Source organism: Nilaparvata lugens, chromosome 3 (assembly GCF_014356525.2).
Source record: "Nilaparvata lugens isolate BPH chromosome 3, ASM1435652v1, whole genome shotgun sequence".
NCBI lineage: Eukaryota > Metazoa > Arthropoda > Insecta > Hemiptera > Delphacidae > Nilaparvata > Nilaparvata lugens.
The window spans coordinates 13,325,953-13,353,792 of record NC_052506.1 but is presented as its reverse complement, the minus strand read 5'-3'; the positions used below and the strand labels follow the sequence as shown (position 1 = coordinate 13,353,792).

Here is a 27,840-nt window from a genome sequence, read left to right as displayed (position 1 = left end):
AATCTCTTCTTTCATTGTAATTTTTCAATATTCTTCTTTTCTGTACTCTTACTATGTATAATGAACTATTGTAATTGTGTTGTTATGGAAGCAATTTTTGGGAGAAATCCTGCATGCTTCCATGTTTTTCATAAATAAATAAATAAATTAATTAATTAAATCCCTTGTGAATAGAAGGCCATGATTGAAAATAGTATACTGTAGTTTCAGTTTCGATTATTTTTTTATAATTTGTAATCATAGTACAGTATTCATAATTCACTTATATGACAGGGGTGACAACTCTCCACCCCACCGACTCCTCCCCCTTAAACACCTAAAAAAGTTTAATGTCTTATCTGAAAATTTGGTTAATTTTGAAGCTACTGTATACACAAATAAAAGTGACTCATCACTCATCGAGCAAAAATCAGATTCTCAAGTGAATTTAAATTCAATTTTTCTTTCATCCTTCTCATATATATCCTTCTATATTTTGAACATCTCCAAAGAATCATCTTGGAGAATTTCTTATCTCCACAATTTATGAGCCAAAACCTGTAGGCCATACCAGAGATTAAATATTAATTTATTCTTTTCTTATTCAAAGAATTTGTATTGTCTCTTCTAGAGAAGGCAAAACCTACCTTTTCATGGAATGGGAGAAGTTGGCCTACTCTATTTCAAAAGCAGCCGTCATTTTTCAACCGCTACAATTTATTCGATCTCAATAATGGATCATAGAGAATCATTGATCTTAGATTGTTGTAAATTAATTATTCTTCCTTATTGTAGATAACACAGTTTCTTAAGAAAAACATACTTCAGAATAAAGGTTACCTTAAAAGGAAGCGTTTAAGTGCGTTTCAAGAGAAATCCTATAAAAATCTTGGTTTCTCATTACAAACAGGGTTGAATATTGTGTATTTTCATATTGGGTATTGTGGATTTCTCACATCATGTAACTGAGGTCCAAATCACATGAAATAATCAGCCAATAAATAATTTTTCTGTATGTTGCATGTGGAGCTGGGCTACGAGTGGTCATCCATCGATTTCAAATTCTCTTTTGAACTCATACACTATTGAACTCATTAATTTCACTTTCGAACTCATACACTATTGAACTCATTAATTTCACTTTCGAACTCATACACTATTGAACTCATTCATTTCACTTTCGAACTCATACACTATTGAACTCATTCATTTCTCTTTCGAACTCATACACTATTGAACTCATTCACTTCACTTTCGAACTCATACACTATTGAACTCATTCATTTCTCTTTCGAACTCATACACTATTGAACTCATTCATTTCTCTTTCGAACTCATACACTATTGAACTCATTCATTTCACTTTCGAACTCATACACTATTGAACTCATTCACTTCACTTTTGAACTCATATCTATTGTTTAAAACTTGCTCTTCACTCTTTCAATATTGTAAACAACAGCTATCAACTTGTATCAAATAGCAATTTATTTCAATTTGCATAGCCCACTGCAAAGAATCTACTGTGTAAGTGGAAAGAATATTCTATGAGAAAATTAGATGAAAATGTATATTTACATTTAACATGGAAAGGAGTATTGATATTGATAGATCTGTAGTATAGATCTCTGCCAATCTCAAACAAATTCCACGGTTGAAGGAGCCTTAAATATTGGATGGAGTCAGTTTATAACGTGCCAGCGACATGCACGTCAGTCTATAAGCTGACGAGCATTCATGAACAATATTTTAATTTCAATATAAATTGTTATTGCTACTGCTTAGGAATAATTTATTAAAGTGGCGATCTCGTATCAATCTTCAGAGCTATTGTCGACTTTTATTACGTTACAGAAAATGTTATGCTCTACTATTCATAGACTACTTGTTTTATTGACAGAAATAAGCGTTTGTAAGTAACGCGGGCTTTTTGGAGAGTGCGCACAACTTACTGGAACAGCCTGGTGAAAATCAATAACTGGAGGCTCCAGGAAAGCGCTCTGTTGAGGTTATGAAAGACTTGAAAATTATATTTTTAATGAAAAATCTTCTAGATTACTTTCAAAAAAACAATAAAATTATAATGTTAAAATATTCATAGACTTATAAATAATGAATAGCTATTTCATCCCCTAAGTTTGCGGTGGCGTATTGAGCAAAGGATCTGAGTAATGAGGAAAACGTCTGACAAATAATTATTATTCTCGCTCTAAAGATTTCCAGTAAAACAAAAACTTCCAGTAAAAAAGGTTGACTATCCTTGAGAAAAGGAAATGGTAATAGTAATAACATTAAGTCAATTCACCACCTTCAACCCCTGGGCGAAGTAATGTCGAATTTCGAACCCTATATAAGGACCGTGTGGCCTAATGGATAAGGCGTCGGACTTCGGATCCGAAGATTGCAGGTTCGAGTCCTGTCACGGTCGAAATTTTTTTATTACATTCTTTCGTTGTAAAATTGTGATGCTATTCATTGTGATGGAATAAATCAACTAATTTGAGTACTACTCAATTGTATCAGCTTAATGAATTAGTATAATTCGTTCAATTAATCAGTTTACTATTTTTATCCAAATTTTATTAAAACTCAACAAAAAGTTTAGGCTGAATCAATTAATAGTTTCAAAAATAAGCTGAGATATTATAAGATAAATGAATAATAATAATAATATTATAAGATAAATATTAATCAACTAATTTGAGTACAAAAAAGTTTAGGCTGAATCATTTTAATAGTTTCAAAAATAAACTTGATTATTATTTTTATAAGAAACATTTAATCGTTCTTGAAAAGCTTTCCATTATTAAAAAAACATACAGATTCCAAGCGGACAACGCAAGAGCAAAATAATACTAACAGATAAAACTGGGAGAAAATTAGAAAACTGCAACAAAAATAATAAGTGATAGTGGACGTGAAATACGAGGAGTTCATTAAGGTAAAATAAAAAATAGATTGCATTGAAAAATAATCTTAATCACTTAATTTCTGAATAGAAAGAGAGGGGAGAAATCATTAATTATTCTTGTTCTTGGGAAACTTTCCAGTACAATTACCAAGAATAATTAATTACTATTTACTTTCCGAGATCATGGAGAATTCGATTTCCCGATTATAAAGACAATAGGATTTAGGATTTATTCGATCAAGGTGATGATCAATAATATTTTATAATAATATAATCCAATTATTCATGGTTATTATAATGATTATATTCAATGTCATAATTATATTATGATTGTAGTATTTTTTACAATAAATAAATGAATGAATGATGTGAGCGAGAGTGAACAAAGTATTTTTTTTATCAACACAAAATTTATCAATCGAAAACACAAAATAGTCAAGCATTACCTTCAAATCAGGAAATAACCTACGTTGATTTTGTATTTTCTACTATTGAACTTCCAGGGTCAATCCTTAATGACATGAACATGCTAGTTACTCATTAATGTACAAAGCACCTCAATTGAATATCTTGCTGACATGAGCTTCAGTCGTAAAGTTGCTCAGCACTTTTCGTACAGAGAAACGTAATCATCAAGTACATTTCAACTTAATTTTTATGACTCTATTCATTCCATTTTTGATTCACGCAAATTAGAAAACAAATTACTCTTATAATAAGGACTATTAACATGAAAATTGCTCAGTTTTCTTCTAATATTCGCAGGTTTGCAATGATTGTAATAATGTTTCACTTTTTCAAAGGTGCTGTGAAACTTCTATGATTTTTAATTTGCCCTCACCCTTCCCGGCCATCAAGTGGGAATAATAAGGCAGTTTACGGTCGGTCATTCGCTACAACAACCACTATTAGCATTATCCATTACGTTAGATCAAAACTAACGCATTGGTTGTCTAAATACTGCAGCTAGGTTGCAATTTATTTTTTACGGGTTATTTAACGTAATACGATGACAGAGCGCTGTCTGACCAAATTGCCCATTGTGTATGAATATTTATCCAGCTTTGCAGCCATTCAATTCGCACCATTAATTTCATTTATAATATCAACTGCCGACCATTTTCTTGTTCATTTACACGAACCAACCAGACTCAAGCTACGGGAGAAGGACGCTGAATGGTTTTAATTAATTCAAAGCTGGCTGGGTGCAATAGCACAGCCAAGATGAAGAGCAACAGACCGTCTTGAGAATTAGATTTTTATCTGAGCTCTTCTATGTGCTTGGAACAATGTTTGTTGAATTAATTTGCTAGAGTTTCCGACTAATAAATTTGATTAAAACATTTTATCTTGTATACTTTAATTTTTGATTGACATTTCAACAAGATAATAGAGGTCGGAGGTAGACTGTATTAATGGAAGCTAAAAGAAGTGGAATTCTTCAACAATTTCAACATTTTCACTTTACCGATACAGCAATAATAAGATATTCAATTTTAGTATCAATGAACGTCCATCATTATAAACCTTGTAAAATTTTCAGTTCAATATTATCATCAAAATTTTTATAGTTTTTGCTTTTTAAATGTGATTTTATGTTTGAAAATAGTTTTCTTGATTTTAAAATTTATAAAATAGGAACTCAGGAAGTGAAAGTGCAAATTTTTAGTGAGAAAAATGAAGAACCCAAGACAAAACCTATAAACTTGAGTGTTGATAGGAAATGACATTGGGTAATACGGCAAGGCAGAACATCCAACAGGATCTCTCTGCCGATAAAAGCCATAAGAGTAAATAATAAAATAAACCTTCACAGGTTTAAGATCAAATACTCAATTTTTCCCTATTGAATGTGAGATTCTCAAAAAAGCCTCGAGAGATATTGGATTCTTATCAGGTTTCAATCAATTTCAGTGATCACTACTAAATCACGTATTATCAATAATGAGCTTGCTGATATTTCAGATTTTAATCTCCATGGATCCAATAATATCAGTATACCAGAGTGGATTAATTTTTTTTATGCATATATTCCATGACCCTATGATTTTTCCAAAATGAGAGCAACATCTCAAGACTTTCATATTTTCTTACAATAAATCGAATAAAGGTGTTTTGTCAGTCAAGATTGTCTGACAAACATGTATGTCTGTCATATCTAGTTCAATGATAATGGAATAATCATAGACATACTTAATGATTATTGTGCCCAATTCTAGGTCGTCAATTAAACTAAGCAAGGAATTTCAAATATGTATTTGACTATTCTGTGAATGTCCTTTTAGAAAATATGTGGTTTTTGTTGGCCAAAATTGTTATATACATAATCATAATCAAATACATTATAAACATAATCAATGTTTAACAGCATGATTGATTCTTCAGTTCTTCTAAACGTGAAAACTCAGTCGATTGATAGAATTTCAATTATTGCAGAAGGTGGTTCAATTTTAGTCGGATTTCCATGGAAGTGGAAAAGAGGGATTTTTCAATTGGAGTCAGTCATCTCTGTTGCCAGAAGGCAATGATCAGTAATTGCTTTGAAGGGAGCAATTGAACGGTCTTGAAGCTGGTCATTAGACAGGCGTGGCAGTGGCAGAAAAGGCTTCCATGAAAAATAAATTATTTTCTCTGTTTTCCTCATTAGCAGACTGAACAAAAACCGGGGGCGTAGTGGTCTCGGGGAAGGCCTCAAGAGTTTTGTGGTAGTCGACAATAAAAAGTGAAGAAAGAGCACCGGAACTGCAGTTCAATCATTGTCACGTGTTTTCCATCCGACCGGAAACTGCTTGAGACGCACGTTTGATTTTCTTGTCGGCTGCTAAGTAGTTGGAGTGAGATTCACTTCAGAATGTCAGCATTGTTTTAATGGAAAGCATTGATGCTATTGACAGATTGGAGTGGATCTCACAAAAGTTCATGCTCAACCTTCGGCTTCTATTCGGGGATGCATGTTCTTCACAGCTTGAAGCTTTTCATTTTTCCAACACACAACAAGCACTTCATTAGTCAATGAATGAATTCAGAGTTATTTCGTTCGAATGTCTCTGATGAATGACAGAGTAATTAATTGAGAAATAATTGTAAATTAGTATTGGCAGAAAAATAGAAAAAATACAATATCTTAGAAATACATGATAAAAGCAATACAAATCTTGTGAAGATAGTACAACAGCAATAGTAACTATCTGGATCTGGAAGCAGTATTTATTTATTTATTTATACATGGATACAATAACAAATCATATAAATATGATTGGGAAGGAACAACAGGCTTGGCCCAAACTATTCCATTCCCAAATTTTGATTACATGTCCAAAAAATAGGTTATGTTTCTTCTGTAAGAAGTTCAAGCTCAACTTTCGTCCAAAAATAAATATGAGATGCAAATTTTGAATTTAGAAAAATTAAAACACCAAATTATAGTTAAATATTACACTTAATTATCACTGCACATTGTATTAATTAAGTTATTTTATGAATTTTGAAGCCAAAAATACACACAAATTCTCACTAAGAACAGCTGATGATATTCTGATAATATAATATAAAGTATCATAATATATTATGATAGTATAATTTGAAGAGTTTGAAGTACCGTACTATAGATTGATGGGAAAATACTATTACAAAATAAAATGGAATGCCAATTGAGTATTTGCATCTCGAGGTACTAGACCTGTTTGAGATGTTATAAAAATTAATTACAAAACTAGTGCTAAAAAGGAGTTACTGAGGCTGACAGTCGCCTATGAAGTGACACATATTACATAACGATATCGATGATTCATCAATTATAGATTTGAAATATATTGTACAATTTTTCAATATAATACAATAGTATTGGTGCAATTGTTCTAACTGTTCCAGTATGGATTATGATATTTCCATTCTTTCTATTCCAATAAAATTAACACTGCCTCATGGGCATGATGCCATCATGATAATCGAAAATGTGAAAAATCTTGTGGAGATAGTACAACAGCAATAGTAACTATCTGGATCTGGGAAGCAGTATAATTTGAAAAGTTCGAAGTACCGTACTATAGATTAAACTATTCTCGTTTTATCTATCGTGGTATACTTCAAAACGACTTATAGTATAATGCTGGTTGGTCCAGTGATTAACACTGCTCTCTGCATTCAATTAGTTGACTGTCGTGGGGATTCACCTCTTGTGAGTCATTGTCATTGTCAATAATGACACTTTCATGTCGTCATGTGTCGTAAAAAGACACTTGACCCTTAGTACCCTTTGTTGCTAAATCCAAGTCATCATCAATCAGATACAATGTCCAATAAGCTACTTATTAGAGCATCAACGTCAACTTGTAATTCAAAGTATCACTCATACATAATTAAGGTAACGTATTATCATTATAAAATTCAAAGAATCACTCATACATAATTAAGGTAACGTATTATCATTATAACAGTATTTGATAGGTAAATAGATTTTAAATAGAAGGTTGAATAAATCAATCTATCTAATATTGATGAAGCTTGTAGAGTGAATATTGATGTTGAGGAACTTTTTATAATTCAAGAGACTTGAGATGTTGCCAATCATCCACTTTATCAATACACTTTGAGTCTCTTCAATTATCTAATATTGGATGAATAGAAAGGCCTGAAAATAAATTTCCTGTTTCTCCTTTAGATTCCAACATCGTTTGTTCTCATTAAATGATGCTAATCTTTTGAAGTGTTTATAATTACTACAGTAGTCGACTGTGGAACCTCTTTATCATATTTTAAAAATCTGGTGTGGTGCACTCAGACAACTTTCCCTTTTTTCAGCCGTTATGAAAATTGATCAACTGACGATAGTGTTCCCGCGCACCTCAAGTCTACTTTTCTAAGATCTGAGCCAGCTGGTGACAGGACAATAACACAGGACTTGTGGCAGTTGATGAAGCTTATCAATGACTTTTCTAGGTATGAATTTGATCAAAATCTTTGGAGCCGTTTCCAAGAAAATCGCGAAAAACCCTTTTTTTGACAACATTTTCGCAATTTTAGCCGTCATCTTGAATTGCATATGATCGAGAATATTCGTGTCGGATCCTTATAGTGTAAGGACCTTCAGTTCCAAATTTCAAGTCATTCCGTCAATTGGGAGATGAGAGAGATATCGTGTACACAGACACACATACACTCATACACACACACACACACATACAGACCAATACCCAAAAATCTGGTGTGGCGCACTCACACAACTTTCCTTGCCGTTATGAAAATTGAACACCTGACGCTAGTGTTCCTGCGCATTTCAAGTCTGCTGTTCAAAGCATTGATCCAGCTGGTGACAGGGCAATAACGCTGGAGGCCCACGAGGTCTGCAATCTCTTCATAGTGAATCATTTAATAGAATCAACAGTTGCCAACACTTTGCAATTGGATAATCACATTTTCTCGAATTTCGAGCTTATTTTTTATTTTAGGTGAAATTGTTACTGAGAGATTGTTACTAATTGTAGAGATTCTCATGTTCAATCTTTTCCACTTGAAATTTCTATGTTTGAATTGTATTTGAAGCCTGATAATTGAGAATCTAAAATCAAACTTTGCATAGATGGGGCGGAGCTCCTGAAATTTTTACAGATATGGGACTTGTGGCAGTTGATAGAGCTTATCAATGACTACTCCAGGTATAAATTTGATCAAAATCGTTGGTGCCGTTTTCGAGAAAATCGCGAAAAACCCTAATTTTTACAACATTTTCACCATTTTATCCGCCATCTTGAATTGCATTAGATCGAAATTGTTCGTGTCGTTTATTGAAAGGACCTTAAGTTCCAAATTTCAAGTCATTTCGTTAATTGGGAGATGAGATATCGTGTACACACACACACACACACACACACACACACACACACACACACCACACACACACACACACACACACACACACACACACACAGACCAATGAAAGTAAAAACCACTTTTTTGGACTCAGGAGACCTTGAAACGTATAGAAATTTAGAAATTGGGCTACCTTAATTTTTTTCGGGAAGCAATACTTTCCTTACATATATGGTAATAGGGCAAGGAAAGTAAAAAGTTTGAAAGTGTGTACTCATTTTAAGATATTTTTTTTATTGAAGAGCTGATCCATATACATTCATCATTTTTATATTGATACATCTGATTTTTCATCGAAAAATTACGGAATTTCGAATTCAGAAGTTGGTTTATCTTATCGGCCCCTCATGAATCTATATATATAAAAGCGAATTGGCACTCACTGACTGACTGACTGACTCACTCACTCACTCGCAAAACTAAAAATCTACCGGAACAAAAACGTTCAAATTTGGTAGGTATGTTCAGTTGGCCTTTTAGAGGCGCACTAACAGATCTTTTGGCAATATTTCAATTCTAAGGGTGGTTTTTGAGGGTTTAAAGTTCGTCTTTTAGCATGTATATTCTTCTTATTCCAATATCTTAATTATAATTGAAATGTTCATACCATATGTTAATATAGAACTATAATCTTGAGAGAGTACCTCTTCGAAACAGTTTTTAACTGGTAACTAAATTAATAATTTTGTCAGGATGGCATTAAGTTGAGTTGACTTCGTTAGGTTGGCACCAAATTGAAGATTGAAATGCATTTATCGCGAAAAAATTGATTGGGCACTGCTACTTCAATCAGAGCTATCCCTGGCAATATTATATTACTAGCCGTCCGGCTCGCTTCGCTCACCCGTTCAGTCTGGATCCCGACTTGATCGTCCTAACATATGATAAAAATGATCAAATGAAAAAATGCAGGCGAGCGAAGCGAGCCGGCTGATCTCATTCTTGGACGATCCAGTCGGAGGTCCAGGAGGCGGAGCCCCCTGGCTAGACGGATATGGCGAGCGAAGCGAGCCTGACGGCTAGTTACTGTATAAAATCACAGATAGTGATTCAGTAGATATAATGATGATTTCAAAGTTCAAAATTTATCAATATCCGGCCTCCACCCAAATATTCACTGAACAGTTTCAATAATAATGAAGTCATTTAAACTTGACATTCGTAATCTAATTAGCAAGATAATATTCCCTACACAACTTAATTTGATTGACGAGCCATGAGGAAACTTAGTAGCAAGAGTGACACTCATTTGACAATTTCCCATGTAACTTACACAGACCTTCAAGCATTGAATGTAGCACGTTGAACGATAGATTATTTAATTAGTTCACTAATTGAGTGACAAGCCGGCCTATTTAGGCCATTATAGATTCCCTTTACTTCGTTATCAGGTCCAATTAGACGAATAATCTCTCCTCACTCCCCAATCTTTCAGTATTAGTAACTTTCACCTATACAATATTTCATTATTGACAAAATTGGAGCACCTGTATGTGGATAAGTACTTGAAAGGTTTTTTGAGTTTTATTGGATGATATAGAGGTCTAGAGCAGTAGAATGTAGACTGTAGACCATCAATGACAATGTGTAGCAATGAATATGGGTAGTCTTAACTACAGTAACTATATTAACCATAGTAATATATACTCTGTCCAAACAGGCATGAGCTCTAAAGGATTAGGCCGACCCTCCTACTACTCACACACACAAGCGCAGTCTTCTTTTGTGTGGGGAGTAAAGGGACGGGCTGTCTACCTGTATAATACATAGTATACATAGTATATCAATGGCGCAGGTAGGCCTGACGTGTGTGCCTGCGCGTGCGGGAGGGAGGTCAGTTTAATCTTTCAGGGCTCACAAGAGTTTTTTTACTCTAGTCTTGACTAGTCTCTTGAGAAAAGTATCATAACCATTACAATTTCATTTGTAAATTATACTTTCTTTCTGCTGTGGGTGATGCCCACATCAGCTCTAGGTTTGTGCGTGGGAATGGAGGCGGATGATAAGGAGAGATGATTGGATGAGGATGTGGTGGAAGAAAGATGAGATTAATCGTGAATTATATGCTACAAAATAATCTGTTTTGAGGTGGGTTCTTGCAGTTTTTTAGGTGGGTTCCGAATCACCGGGAAGCGATTTTTCAACTATTATATTCAGAGGAGTTGGTTCAAGGTGTCACCCTTCCAACAGAGGTAGCAGGCGCGTGATTCTTAACCTATCTAAGCGATATGCGATAAGCGAGGATGCGCACCTGAGTAGCATGTATGAACGAGGTGTACGGAGCTTAGGTATTCGATTGTACAACCTGTTGCCATTCCACTTAGAAGAATTATCAGGAAGAAAATTTATAATTTAGAAAAAACAATCGAGAAGGGAGCTGCCGTCAATTGATTCATATTCAGTGGAGGAGTTCAATGAATATTACAAACCTCAAGTTGGAGGTTTAAGAGGATAGCACACATTTTCTTGTGGTATAAATTTATCAAATCCATACACCCCTTTTGTAGCAGGTCAGTGGATGGAATTAAATAAATAGATAGTTTATCAGCTCGACCACTTAGTCAAACCACTGATGATGTCCACGTACGTAGACTGTTGCTAAATGTGCGTACAGATTTACGCGCCGCGAACATGAGCAATTCACTTTTAATCAGCTGATTATATTTATGTATTTTTACAGAAACGGTAAGATACAGATATAAAAAGCTTGGCATCAGTTTATTAAAAGTGAATTGCTCATGTTCGCGGCGCGTATATCTGTACGCACCTTAACAGATGAGAGCTCCACAGGACGAAAGATAGACAAAATCCTTATGATTCTTATATTGAATTGTATTTCGATTATTGGTATTATTTCACCGGTTTGTCGAATAACAATCTAATGATTCTCATAATAATGATTCGTTAAAGTTTGTGCTCTGGAACTCGGAACTCAACACAGCATATTGCAGCCTAAACTACATTGGCTACATTTGGGTTGCATCAAATACGTAACATAAATGCATATATTCATATATTCCATACTTATTCTTTATTCTTTATCGATTCATACAATAAGTACATTAATGATAGTGGGAGAAAAAATAAGGTAACCTTGTGCCATTCCTCTCCCAAATTTAGATATGGTTACACATAGTCCGAAATAGGTTAAGTCTTGTTGTTGATCACTTCACAAAATTTCCAGTCCTTGATTATTTTCATGAAGTAGATTATTAAATTTGAATGCTTCAAAACCAAACATGGAATAAATATAATAATAAATATGAAAGAAGACACTTTAAAGTTTGTAATATAAATTAAAACAGGAGACACGATATAAATAGATTGAAAACACTTAAAAACTTACTGTGTCTCCTTTCTCAACGTTGAGAAAGGAGACACAGTCTCCGAAAATTTCCCCCATTTCTAATGTAAGTTTTTAAGTGTTTTCAATCTATTTATATCGTGTCTCCTGTTTCAATTTATATCACAAATAATAAATATAAATATATATATATAAATTATAAATATAAATATATATAAATTATAAATATAAATAAAAATATAACATAATGAAATTTCAAACGTGAATTATATGCTACAATGGAATCTGTTTTCGAAATGTGAGTTCTGTCAAGTTTTTTCATACTGTTTATTTTTATTTAGTGAAGGAGTTCTGTATCAAGATAGTTTTCCACAGAGAATAGCTTTCCACCGATGACGTCTATGATTTCTCCAATAAAATGGTTTTAGAGAACACGAGAATGTCCTTGGATTGAATAAGTTTTGATTAGAGGTTGTTACGTGGACGTGGACTGTGTGAATGCCTCAATAACGCTGAACAGTACGTGGTGAAAACCTCTTAAACTGATTAAAGCGCCTTAGAATTGCGTTTCTGGCAAGTCATCTGGGGACAATTTTCAATCTAGACCTAATAAAAGGTTTCCACCGCTAACAAAGCACTGATCAAGAAGCACAAAGACTCACTGTCACACGCACCGTCAACTATTATCTGCATCTTTCACACTCTACTTTCCTAATTTACTTTTGTGATGAAATTCACATGTTGCCTGTGCTCATCTCCCCGAGACCAGATAACACCCGTCCCGTTGACAATAAACGGAAACGATTCAGTTCGCTAAATGTATATGAGCTCTCCTGAATATCTAGTTATATTTCAATAGACCTGCCTGCATAGAAGCGTCGGGGAAAAGCCAGGTCGGAGCCATACAATCTCACACAGTTGATTTTCAATTTCATCGTGTCATGCGTTTCTCATTTCTTGTTGCGTTCATAATAATTGTACGTCATTCCCAAATTACCGCAATAATTCGATCAGATTGCTGTCGCTAATTGTGGTAGGTTAATAAACCCAGTGGAAGAAGAAACTCAACTGCAAACAAGAATCCACGAAAATTGATCTTCAGCCTACATCAAAATAGCAGACAACTGATTGAACTGTAGATCACACCTTGTAATTTGCTCTTAAAATATTTCAATATCGGGGCACCGAGCTTCGCTCGTTCTTTATTTATTGATAAACATAACACAATTCTTTTAAATGATAGGGGAAGAACTAACAGGCACAGCCCAAAACTGTTTCTTCCCCGAATTTTGATCCCCTTAAGGCTTCTTCATCTTTTAGGTCGTGTTCATATTTAACAGCTTATATCGCTTATATTTATCGTGTTTATATCGTACAGCTGGCTATACGTCAGTTTATGAATTTCGGGGATGAGATATTTTGATTTTCCACAGACGCACTCGCTCACTCACTTTTATTATCCACAGACAACGAAAATCTCAGCTGTTTTTCCAAGGTTGAATTATCCTTTCAATGTCCTTTAGCGAGTTTTCCCAGGGATGAGACCTAGTGCAATCGAATTTTTATATCATAAACCTACTATGTTTCAAATTTCGTGAAAATCGTTAGAGCCTTATTCGAGATCCGTTGGACATAAATAACCAGATAATACAAATAACCAAATATGAAAATATTTACAGAAATCGCTCACTTAATATAATAGGATACTGGCAGGTAGCCCGTGCTCCGCAAGGGTCTAATTAAGAACTTGACAGACTAAAAAACTTGACCTACTGAAATCTTGAAGAATTCAAAATAGGCCTATATCCACCCTCGGTAAATTGATAAACTAAATGCAAAATTTCAAGTTAATCAGTCAAGTAGTTCGGAAGTGATGATGCATCATTCGTGAATTTCCTATCCCGTACGTGTATAAGCCAATTCTTTACTTTATTATACTGTATTAAAGAAGATTTCTTCTTCTGTATTAATTAGACTTCTTCCAGCCACTCCCACCTCAACAGGCAATCTATGAGTTCCTCTATCCACAAGCTGTTACAAGAAGGGAGCCGTTTAATAATATTATATTATAGAATTACATTTCTCAATCTGGAATGACTATAATGATACATGAGATTTATGTTGTTCAACAGTCAACTCCACATATTCTAACAAAACTTTGTTTATAAAAAACAATAATAGAGTATAGGACTACCTCCCGGTTGCACAAAAGGCTATTGAATTTTAACCGTTATTAACGGAATTTAGATGCCACGAGAACCAATCACAGAAGTGGGAAACGTATCTAATCACATATAAATTTCATAGGATCTTTGTACAGCCAGGCCTGTAAAAACAAAAATTGTTGTTTTTCACAAAATAAATATTTTATTTAATTGAACGGTAGTCTTCTTTGAAAACTTAAAATTTCTTGTTGATTATCACTTCAGGAAAATACCAATAAGAACATTTCTTAGATAGCATAATAGCTGTACCAATACAATAAAACCACAATAAATCACAAATAATCTTTAGAGATTGAAGAACATTTGATTAAAAAATATGTGGAAAAACTTGAGTTGTTTCCAGTTCTTAGAAATTATCATTTCTCATCACTTATGGTTTACAATCATGTGGGATTCTACCAGATCCTTGATGGATACCTGAATTTTAATATTGGTAGATATACTGCTATATTTATTATGTTTACAAATAAAATTTCCTCAATTCAATATATCGATACAAAACTGTAAGTCACTACAATTCACTAATAAATAGAATTCAAGGACTTTTCAATCGCTTCTCTGAGCACCTAGACATCTTCTGGTTCTCTTATGGAGTATTTCATAAGGTGTTGAACAATCAGTTCTGAGTTATATTTGTTAATGGTAATTATTATGATCTTGTACGTTACTGTGTTTTAATAATAAGTTACTTATTTACTGAACTCTTTATCACTGATTCGTTGCTAATGTGCTCGTATTTTAATCCTTTAAAATTTATTGGTCATGATTTAAACAAAACAGTATAACTTTTCTTAGATATTTCAGGTAATAGTATTTATTTTTCTCCAATAATATGCTACCGTACTTGTTTTGTGTTTTTAAGTAGTTTATAAAACTTTATCTTTCTACATTTTATTTTGAAATGTTTTTTGTACCAGAGTCATCGCTGACGTGAAGGAGATAATTGGTTCAAGCAGCACCCTATACCATGGAGGAGTGTTTCCAGTTTTTGGATGAATAATTCGACTTTTCAATCATGTAATTCATTTTGTTTTCTCATTTTTTGTTTTTATATAATTGTATAAACGTTTTTAACATGTCACATACTACTGAGCAACGCTCCATTGTGTAGTGCTCATTGTGATTCAATAAACTATTCAATATTCTATTCTATTGTATGTTTTTTGTATAGCAGACAAAATGGGGTTACCAGTTGTCTCCATGAATAAATATCTTGTGTTTATTTTGTTCTGTTGGAAAAGCTTCAAATCCATATAATAGACTATGGACTACAGTAGGGATATTTTCCATCAACTTGGGTTTCATTCAACTGTTTCTCAGAATGAGGAAAAGCTTGAAGTCCATACGAATGATATTTATTCATCAATGACATGCTTTACATGGTTGAGCCAGTTTCAAGTTGAATACAAGACCTATCATTAAGGTCTTATTGAGCTACTATTTCCGCAGACTTGGGGGCATCTAGTTACGTTCTCCCTCTCGCATTCATTCATCATCTGGTTGCCATCGCTTGTCGGCTGACGTGTCTTCAGGGCGAATGCGCATCTTCTTTCATTCTCCTTTGAACTTGAGTTTTGAGTATTGTATTGATACAGAAACGGCAGGCTCAGTCGTACATCAATCCAAAAAAGGTTGAGCATGAACAGCATGATGTTAGCATAACAGAAGTGGGTACCTCGATCATCCGCTATCAGTACTATATTTTGAGTTGCCCCAAACATTTAATCAGTATATCAAAATAGACGTTCTACACAACAGTCGAAGCGAGAGAATTCCTGAAGTTTTGATTGAGTATCAGTCTGTGTAATATTCTCTATACTCTGGCATGGAAAAACAATCGTATAAGTTTTCTCTGATTCTGGTATTGAGAATAATTTATTCAACCTAGTTATAAATTGCAGTTTTTCTGGTACTCATTGTATCATAATGTGCATCTTTTTTCAACGACATGAATCTTCTTCGAATCTCATATTCTCCTGGTAGAAAAATATATCTCACGTTGATGACCCTGATTTTGTCTGTCTAGTTCATGATAGGACTGTTTTCGAAATTGACTGTTTCAGGTGGAACTCGGCTATTTATAATTCTAACTCGGAATCACGACTATCGTACTTCTTGTAATCAAAATCAAGACTACTTGTATCGCTTACTACGTTGTGCAGGAAAGGGTGAAGCCATAGGAACCTATTTCCCATTTCGTCCAGGCAAACGAATGTGTAAAAGATGGTACAGAGGGGAATTTTTGGAAGCTGATTTTGGAAATAGCAGCTCTATTGAGGGTAGTAAGTAGGTAAAAATATCAAAAGTCTCCAACCCTACCTCCTATTAAAATGAATAGGAGAAAATTCACAGTCTAGGGTGTGTCTTGAACTCATGTGACAGATTGTATGGTATTAAAGTATCATATTCATAATAGGGAGAAGCTATAGGAACTTATTTCCCATTTCGTCCATGCAACGAATGTGCAAAAGATGGTACACAGGGAAATTTTTGGAAGACAATTTTTGACACCGCAGATCTAAATTTGTGGTATTTGACAATTTCTCAGTATTTTTATCCAATATTTATGATAATTATGTTCCCCTCTCATATTGGTTTAGGTTTGGGTTACCTGTGTAAACCCCCTCAAGACTAACGAGGTGAAAGAAAAGAAAATGACCTTCATTTTCCCAACAATCTAGAATGTGTTCTAAAAAATCATGTGGAAGTATTAATTGTATATGTGGTTTCATAGTGATATTCACATGAAAAACTCTAAATTTGGGAGAGGAATAGCACAAGGTTACCTTTTTTCCCTCCCTATCATTTTGATGATGTACTTATTGTATCAATCAAAGATTAATAACAATTAAAAAGGGGTGTCAGGTATATAGTAACCCTTGAACCCCCAGAATTTTTGGCTTCAAACAACTAAAATAAAAATAACAATGAATTGAATAATGTATATGGGTAAAATCGTATCAGCCAACATGGATAAACTGAAATATTTTCTACGTATAAATAAAGCAATCTTAAAATCTGAAATCAGAATGATATTCATCAACATATAACTTATGGGATATTCTTTGCAATAGAGATTTAAGTTATAGGGTATTCTATTCTCAAGATACCGTATCTTCCATATCACATCAACATTATAATTAATGCGTACCTGTTTTATTATGTTTTTCTGAAGAAATAGAAGCTTGATAGTTTGAAGTATGTGCTATGCATTTGTATAAATGTTTTCTGCAATAAAGAAATCTTGAATCTTGAATTTTGTGAAAAGTTTTCATCATGACCTTTTTTAGGCGGTTGGCTCCCTTGTGGTGCTGGTGAGCTACGCGCAACATATGCGCCTGCTACTCCCGTTGGACGGGTGACCACTTGAGCCAAATTCGCCGTGTTTACTATTTTTTAATACATTTTCACATTTTACAAATTTCATAGAACTTGCTGTTGGACTATTCTCTTCCATTTTGTTTCTTCTTAGATAAAGAATTATTTTTGAAATTTTGTTTTATTAAATAAAGTTCATTTTTATTCTATTCTATATTCTATGCGTAAAACATAGGGGTGTGACAAAACTGTCTTTCCAAATATTGGGGGAATGTTGTATGTTGGCAAAATAAATACTATTTTCTAAAAAAATGTGTCCCCACGTGCTTGTTTTTACTAAACTCTGCCCGGTTCATAGCAGTAAATAATCTATATGAGTATATACTGTATATATATATAAAAGCAAAATGGCACTCACTCACTCATAAACGGAACTGAAAATATATTGGATAAAAAATGTTCAATTTGGTAGGTATGTTTTGGCCCTCTAGAGACGCACTAAGAATGGATTAGAAGAAATTTACAGAGAAACGCCCAAAATCTGCGTTTTTTTTCTGTTGCGTTTTGTCAGCTTTTTCGAAAACAAATAAAAATGTAGCTTGTATGAGAAGGGTTTTGAAATAGCTCCAAAGATACGCCCAAAACTGTCGCTTTTTAGCGTTCTTCCAGCATTCTTCTGCGTTTTCTTAGCTTTATCAAAAACTAATTGAGAGAAAATGTTCAAATTTGGTAAACATGTTCAGCTGAAGTGTACAAATGTTGTATCGGAAAGGCTTCAATTACACCAGAAATCTTCGTTTTCGTCATTTTTTTGTTTCTTCTCAGCTTTTTCGACAATTTAACGGAAAACGTTCAAATCTTACACATAGATTTAGGGTCTAGAGTTTTCTGCATTTTTCTGAGTTCTTACCTTTTCCAATAATTGATAGAGATTTTTCAAATTGGGTACAGAGGTGGACAATGTTGAATATAAGAAGGGCTTTAGAATAACGTCAAAGATACGCCCAAAATCGGGGATTTCCAGCATTTTTCTGCGTGGTCTCAGCATTTCCGAGAACAAATTGACAGAAAACGTACAGATTAGAGTTTATTTAGGTTCTAGAAATCGTATGTTGATAGGACTCAATATTTCACCGAAGATACGTTAAAAATTCAGAATTATACTTGGAGGTAGTGGGAGGGGAGGGTGGAGGTTAACTAGAGCTTCAATCAAAATTTTCCAGACATGACCCTCCTCCACCCCCGAGAAACTGTCCTGGAGCCGCCCCTTACTACCAGAGGCAACTAATACTAGGATTAGACAAAGATATTTACGCTATCTTTTCTCTGTGATACTATATCATAGCAGAAATAAGATATTACTGTAGTATTAGTGTTCTTTTCTCCATGCATGCTCATAGCTAATATCATGATAGCAGGATTGTTACCTATGCATATAGTGAGGTCCACGTTATAATGGCAGTGGAGAAAGATAGGAGAAAAACATTGCCGATCCCCTGTCATGTCAATGCCTTCTATAGACAGTAGCTGAGACAGGTTTATTGATGTAATATCAACTTTTCATTCTCGTTTAAAATAATCAATTACCGTATATTTTTCAATAATTTCATAATAAGTTTACATAATCAAGATGAAATATTTTGTTAATTAAATATTATTAATTCTACATTGTTAAAAGGCAATCAGACAGCAGAGCAAAGCGAGAAAGAGATAGCGCTATCCGCTTTGTTGAATGATAGAAAAGTATAGCAATACCGTTGCTAAACAAACATTGCCATTATAACGTGGACCTCACTATAGAACCACATAATTATACAGAATTGCAAAGAAACCCCTAAATTTCAATTTAAATCCCAGATAGCATAGATTCTTCATGGTATTTATGATCTAGTACAACAAAAATTTTCTGAAAATATCAATTTTTAAGATAGTTATTCAATTTACTAAAAATAACCAAAAATAACTTTTAGTTGAGTTATTTTTGGTAAATTGAATAACTTTTCCAAAAATTGATATTTTCAGAATTTTTGTTTTACTAGATTCTCAACAATACCATGAAGAATCCATCTTCCAAATCTCATGGATTTATCTCTTACCGAATTTGAAATTTTCTGTCCCAAAAATTTAAACTTCAGGCGCTCATATCTCAAAAAGTAATGATCGGAAAAAAAATGTTTTCCTGAGAAAACTTTTTCATTTTGATATCTTGATGATATACAAATCGAAAAACTTTGAAAAATATCACGAGTAGAAAGTTTATTTTTAGCCTTTGCACAGCCTTAAGTACGAAATTATATTTTACATAATTTCATAATAAATTTCCATAAAAAAGATGAAATATTTTGTAAATTGATTGATAATTATACATTGTTGAAAGACTATCTGGCAGCAGGGCAAAGCGAGAAAGAGATAGCGCTATCCGCTTTGTTGAATGGTAGACGAGGATAGCAATATCACTCTTATATGTGAATATTTTATATGAAATACGTGTGGATATACAATACATATTCGGCACATGGGTATACTGTAATTATAGATCCGGCTTGAGGTCGGTGCACTCTTGCACCTGTGAACTATATAGTGCAATTATTATTGATAATGATGCAGACCATTATTGGATGAGTGCGGCTAGAATTGAATCAGTGAATAGATCAGATTCGTTACCTGATGACGGTGCCTGATCCTCTTCGAGTTCAACGAGACTCCTGATGGAGAAGACAGACTTGGCTTGACGCGGCTTAGACTGGTCGGGACGGGCGTGAGTTCTCAGATCCATGATGACGCTGCTATCCGTCATGTTAGGCTGTGGCTGATGATCACTCGCGAAGCCGGTCCATGACGCGTCAGCGACACTCAACAATCACTCACGGGGCACAGCACCAGATAAAACTTGTACGATTGTATGACAGCACACACAGATGCTCTCGGTTGGCTACTGGTGAAGGCACGTGCCACAACTAAGCCGCTCAGCGGCGCTCTATCAACCCTCCCCCCTCACCCGCCCACCCATGCCTTCGCGGCTCCGCCCTCAAAATGGCGGTCTCCCAATGTCCGACCGTCGAGGGCGGACTGGCCTATTTCATTAACAAGAGAAGGGGTTCCGGCACACCCCTTACATTCTACTTAGCCCACTGAGCCATTACACTCTCTTATCAACCGATTAGACGTCTCTTCACAAGTCACTTCGTCTTTTTCAAATCACTGCACTCGGCTCTTCTTACCCTACTTCTTACATTCAATGTAGACTTAAGGTGCAATTCCTTAGAGGCGTTCTAGCAGCGTTAACGCCGCGGCGTTACCGTAGCACTCATATAAATGGTCCTTAGAGGTGTTCTAGCAGCGCCACTCGAGCGGCGATAGCTGCTTACAGATGCGAGCTTTGAAAATGAAAAAAATCTTTATCAGGCGGAGTTAGGACTTATAGTTAGAACTATAGTGAGGTCCACATTATAATGGCAGTAGATAAAGATAGAAGAATAGCGATGCCGATTCTCTGCATTAATTAATTATATTTCTACACTGTCAAAAACATAATTGGCATCGTTGTGGACCTAGAAAAGGATAGTACAACCGGCTTTGTCGAATGATAGACAAGGATAGCAAAACCAAAGTTGATGAAATACTGTCATTATAACGTGGACCTCACTATATAGCTATCTGCTTATAGCAGCGCTGCTCGAGCGGCGCTGCAACTCCTTGAAGACGTTCTAGCAGCGCCGCTCGAGCAGCGCAGCTATAAGCAGCAAGATCGCAGCTACAAACAGCTATCGCCGCTGGAATAGCGCTGCTAGAACGCCTCCAAGGCCCGTGTTATACGAGCGCCAATGCCGTGGCGTTAACGCGGCGTTGGCAACGCTGTACCAAGTTATACTAAGGGTCGGTTTCCGAGCTCGGGATCTATAAGTTCTGGACTTACAGAGTCCAGGACTCAAATAAGCTCTCGGGTCTACATGGACTTTCTGAGTCACGATTTTATCTTCTAAACTCCGGAGTCTATCAAGTTCTCGACTTATTTGAGTCCAGGACTTTAACGCAGTAGACATGATGGAAATTCACAATATATTGCTGTTGTATTGTTTGCATTATAGCAAAACGAAACAGCTGATTGCAGCGGGACAATTCAAATGAGCATGCTCTCCAAACTATTTTGTAATAGTATATTTCGCACCTAGGGCCGAAAATGAGACTTTTCCGGCTCGAAATCGGTTTTCAAGTCCGAGGCCGTAGGCCGAGTTTAATTAATAGAACTTTTTCCTAGTGAGGCGTTGTATCTTATTAATTGGGAGAAGAGTTAATCTATTACAATTGACGTAATTTAATTCAGTTGAGATATTTCCATTCATTGTAAGTAGGCTTATATCAATCACATGAAATACATTGCATTGCATTATAATCGAGAGTGGTTGTTCCTGCCGGCAGAATCATTTGATCACCTGAAAAAAAGATAAGAGGGTGTCTACTTCACGCTCCCCAGCTCCGCTAACTGATAACATAATAGTTATCAGCTTTTAAACTTGAAACTAAATTAGGAGATTGAAGAAGTTTTGGGCAATAGCCTGTTTTTTCTTTTCCGATCCGTGTATTGTTTTTGCTAACCTAATAAATAAATAAATCACTTACCGCATGTTCGGAACCCACCATAAACTATATAGACTCATATCACGAGCGTATTTCCCAACGGGGACATGGGAGACACTTCCCCCTCCCCCTCACCTTAATATTCGGGAGGACGATTTCCTTCCACCCTAAATTTTAGTTCACGCAATAAAGTAAAAATCATGAAACTATTTTAAAATTCCTCAATAAAAACTAGACCTTAATATTCCATAACTACTGTACTTGTTTTTGTTATCCGAAATACCATATTGCAAACTTTGCTTCCCAAGGGAAAATCGAGGTAATAAGCGGTCTCTACTGAACACAAAACTCTACTGAGTAGTTAGTTTTTGAAATATAAATTGCGTGAAATCGCCGTAATTGAAGGTATTTTTCAAAAATTCTCCATGGGCTCCCCCTTCGGTAGGAGGTATTCAATACTCCCTCATCCCCCGTTACTCCCCCCCACAACAAAAAAGTTTAGGCATAGATTAATTCATCCCACATCATAATAATCCATGTTTATAACTACTGTTCCTGTATATTACTATTGACTACTTGTATGAGAATCCTCACCGAAAGATATCAAACATGAGTCCCGCTCGCTATATTTATTTACATTTTGTAAAACGATCTAACACTTGCCTGAAAATATTCCAAGTGAAAGAAGAATATCAATCATTTTCTATTTTTCATTTCCAACAATTATTTTATTAATTATTTCAACAATAACTATTGTAAACAGTGTCACAGTTTATATACGTGTATAGGTCTAATCCAAATTCGAGATGATATTCTAAATTGATACAAGCTTTAAAGCTTATAATGCTCTCGAATAATTATTATACCTAAGAAATATCTTACCAAGAGTTCAATCAAACATAATAATTTCAAGTTGTTCAGTTCAAATAACTAGAACAGTTCATTAGAATTCTTTTCAAAAAAATTTGTAGATCATCTGCCAGAATTCTTATCAATTTCTCTAATTAGAGTGACATTGATTAACTCTCATTCATAAGCCGGTCATTCAAGAGTTCAAAATTAAAATTATGTAATTAATTTGTTTGAATTCGAAGCATTGAATAATCAATAAGAAGAAATAACCTATTAACCTTTCATCACAATATAACAATGATGCAGTAAGCTTTCTGCAAACACTTATTAACATGCAATATCTTTTTTTTATTGTCAAATACAATAAATATTTTTACAAATAAAAATAATCATTAAAATACAATGGTTTTTGGCGTGACTGGAAAAAGAAACCTTGAGCTCCAGCCACCTATAACTCCAGCCACATATAACTCCAATTCCATTAAAATAAAAGCATTTCCGATGACCGTAACCAATGTTATCAATACTGTATCATAGACGCTATTCGCAGTTACCTACTCAATCAGGCACGGCCCTAGGGACTTAGCCCCCTCAGAAGTATCCCGTCTAATATTGTTTATTCCCTGTTCCACCCCTTCCTTGAGCGATCGTCTACCTATTGTGTCTCCGCTATGATGCGATAGCGCCATTCGCACCACAGAGTCTCAGTAAACTCTAAAAAATTATGTACTAGGAATCCCAAGAGTAAATTGCAAATTTTAAAATTATTTTTTTTTCATAAACGGTTTTATGTTTCAGTGTTTTATGGAGATATATTTTTTATAAGCCGACTTGAAAATTAACCAAAAGATTATCAGCTGTTCAAGTCATAATTTATTGACATTTAAACAAATATTTGACAAATTAATATAATTAATTATACTGGGGAACAGTAACACAAAATATCTGATTAAACTATTTTTACTTTCCTTGCCATATTACCATAGGTAAGGAAAGTATTGCTTTCCGAAAAAATTAAGGTACCCCAATTTCAGAATACGTCTGAATACATTTCAAGGTCCCCTGAGTCCAAGTGTGTGTGTGTGTGTGTGTGTGTCTCATCTCAAAATTAACGGAATGACTTGAAATTTGGAACTTAAGGTCCCTATACTATAAGGATCCGACACGAACAATTTCGATCAAATGCGATTCAAGATGGCGGCTAAAATGGCGAAAATGTTGCGAAAAACAGGGGTTTCGCGATTTTCTCGAAAATGGCTCCAACTATTTTGATCAAATTCATTCCTAAAATAGTCATTGATAAGCTATATCATTTGCCATAAGTCCCAAATCTGTAAAAATTACATCTATGCAAAGTTTGATTTTAGATTTCCAATTATCAGGTATCAGATATAATCTAAACGTTAAATTTCGAGTAGAAAAGATTGAGCATGAAAATCTCTTCAATTAATGTCCAGTAACATTTTCACCTAGAATTGAAAATAAGCTTGAAATTTGAGAAAATGTGATTATTCAATTGCAAACTGTTGGCAACTGTTGATTCTATTAAATCATTCACTATGAAGAGATAGCAGATCTCGTGTGTATCCAGTGTTATTGTCCTGTCACCAGCTGGCTCAGAACTTTGAATAGTAGACTCTCGAGATGGGCGGAACTCTAGCGTCAGGAGATCAATTTTCATAACGGCAAGGGAAGTTGTGTGAGTGCGCCACACCAGATTTTTATGTTCGAAACATGTACACAATGAGAAAACAGTCTGTGCAAAAGCTAAAAATAAACTTCATACTGGTGATATTTTTCAAAGTTTTTCGATTTGTATATTATCAAGCTATCAAAATGAAAGTTTTCTCAGGAAGATTTTTCCCCAATCATTACTTTTTGAGACATGAGCGCCTAGACTTTAAATGTTTGGGACAGAACATTTCAAATTCGGTACGAGATAAATCCTTTAAATTCAAAGGATGAGTATTCTTCATGGTATTGTTGATTGAATAAAACAAAAAGTGTCTGAAAATATCAATTTTTGAGAAAGTTGTTCAATTTACTAAAAATGACCAAAAATAACGTTTTTGATTTATTTTTGGTAAATTGATTAACTTTCTCAGCAAATGATATTTTCAGAAAATTTTTCAAAATTTTCTTGTTTTATTCAATCAACAATACCATGAAGAGTTGATCTTTCAAATCTCATGGATTTATCTCTTACCGAGTTTGAAATGTTCTGTCCCGAAAATTAAAACTTAAGGCGCTCATATCTCGAAAAGAAATGATCGGAAAAAATGTTTTCCTAAGAAAACTTTATCATTTTGATAGCTTGACAATATACAAATCGAAAAACTTTGAAAAATATCACCAGTAGAAAGTTTATTTTTAGCATTTGCATAGCCTTAAGGATTAAGATTCGGCTTAAGGCTTCGATTTGTATATCATCAAGCTATCAAAATGAAAAAGTTTTCTCAGGAAAACATTTTTTTCCGATCATCACTTTTTGAGATTTATGAGCGCCCAAAGTTTAATTGGGACAAAACATTTCAAATTCGGTAAGAGGTAAATCCATGAGATTCAGAGGATAAATTCTTCAGGGTATTGTTGATTGAATAAAACAAAAAGTTTTTCAACAATTTATATTTCAAGAAATTTTTTGTTATATTCATTCAACAATACCATCTAAATGATTTATCCTCTGAATCTCATGGATTTACCTCTCATCGAATTTGAAATGTTGTGTCCCAAAAATTAAAACTTTGGGCGCTCATATCTCAAAAAGTAATGATAGAAAAAAAGGTTTTCCAGAGAGAACTTTTTCATTTTGATAGCTTGATGATATAAAAATCGAAAAACTTTGAAAAATATCACCAGTAGAAAGTTTGTTTTTAGCCTTTGCACAGACGTAGACTGCAAGAGAGTATAACTTGGCTTACTTAACTTGCTAAGTAATTAAACTACAATTTCTACAACACAAATTTGTTTAACACACCTGTTTAATTAAGTAGAACTCGTCTGACCTTTGCATGGGAAAATTCCTTCACCAATTCTTCAAGATCTTGAAGCTGAGCTATTTTATGTTCGCTAAACCACTCAGATCGCTCAGGAACCCATGTTCCTGGGACATTGTTGATTTTAGAAAAGTCTTCATTAGCTCGAGTTCGGAAAAGCTTCATATATAATTTTACTATTCACATCATTATGAATTTATCATTAATCTGTATTTTAAAATTTTCCGTTCCTAAAAATTTGCCGCCCTCAAAACCTGCCGCCCTGGGCGGCCGCCCGGTCCGCCCACCCCTGGGGCCGGCCCTGTACTCAATTAAGGGTTCACAAAAACTAGGTAGCAACCCAAGGTCTAGCGAACACGATCTGACTGTTGGCAATCTATTATTTTAAGGCCTGGTTGCACAAATGCCGGTTAAATTTAACCATGATTAATTTCACAAGAAACAGACAGAGAAGACCTTTTAGGAAACACAGCTTCTCTGATTGGTTCTCGTGGAATTAATCACGGTTAAAATTTAATCGCTTTTTGTGCAACCGGAGCTATGTGAGGAGGCGCAGACAACGCAACTCGTTTTTGACCAGTCACATACAACCGTGAGATTATCAAGGTTTCATTGCGTTGCAGACTTCATAGCCCAGTCAAATAGTCATTATAATGCGGCCCGACCAAACAAAAATTAAGGTAATTGATTTTATTGTTTTAATCGGTCCATTTGGGTATTAGTAAGAGTAATCTATGGTTTCCCACCAAAATTTCTGAAGGCGTAACTTTTGGCAGCCTGAAAACCAAGAGATTTTGGTACTTTTTCAGTTTTTTAAATATATCTCCAAAACCAACTGTTCAATTAATATTTTTGCTCCATTATTTTTTGAAGAGAATTTAATTCCCTACAATTTGCATCCCTAAATGTTTTTCTATCTCCAATAGGAAGCGAGTTATAGCTCGTTGAAAATGGTTGATTTTTTTAGCGAAAAATCGCTAAATCCATGTTTGTTCCCTTTTCACTTCTTATAAAGTGATATGTGGTATTTTTTGATCGCAATTAGAGTATTACTAAGTTGTCAATTCAATCACTAATGATAGAGTTGGAACAAAAAACCTATATTTTAGGGTGGTGATTTAATTTATGAGACTAATGATTTGGCGCTAACTTCTTTTGGGTGAATTCAGACCTACTGCTAATTGCTAAAAACGATAACAAAAATATCGATTGAACAATTGGTTTTGGAGATATCGTGAATAAACTGAAAAAAGTACCAAAATCTCTTGGTTTTCAGGCTGCCAAAAGTTATGCCTTCAGAAATTTTGGTGGGAAATCATAGATTACTCTTACTAATACCCAAATGGACCGACTAAAACAATAAAAACTATTACCTTAATTATTGTTTGGTCCGATGTACTATTTGATTGGGCTATCAGTTGCACGGGATCAAATAGAGAAAATATATGCAGCCGACTAAAATCTGCCTTTTGTCATTACACCTGTGTGTGGCCTGAAGTTTTGTTTTTCAGTTGCGAATTGGTCTCGGACACAAAAGGTTTGCAACTGTGGTTTCAACTAGTCAGACGTGTGCGTTGGGCCATTTTAGTTGATGTTGTGCCGACTTCACAGGAAATAAAATTGACACCACAAGTATGTTCTTACCAAATATCAAAGCAGTCGAGTAGATAAAGTAGTAGTAGGTCAATATAGTTATGACTGTATTATAGTAAATCCTTTCAATTTCACCCAATCTCTTATGAAATTCGAAATCTACAATACCTGAGTGTATATTTCATTGACTTTCTTATGTTCGAACCTTATCAAACA

The 27,840-nt window shown here is 34.5% G+C and overlaps 1 protein-coding gene and 1 non-coding gene across 2 annotated transcripts in view; one reads left to right on the top strand and one right to left on the bottom strand.

Annotated features, from left to right (window-relative positions):
* Positions 1 to 20,550, bottom strand: part of LOC111058898 (homeobox protein aristaless) — a 177,673-nt gene extending 157,123 nt beyond the window's left edge. Inside the window, exon 1 of the mRNA XM_039425462.1 lies at positions 20,270 to 20,550. Within this exon, the coding sequence (XP_039281396.1) occupies positions 20,270 to 20,402 (133 nt within the window). The 5' untranslated portion in view covers positions 20,403 to 20,550. The remainder of the gene's footprint in view (positions 1 to 20,269) is intronic.
* Trnar-ucg lies at positions 2,335 to 2,407 on the top strand. Its single transcript has one exon. It is a non-coding gene; the product is annotated as a tRNA-Arg (tRNA).
* Positions 20,551 to 27,840: the final 7,290 nt, after the last annotated feature.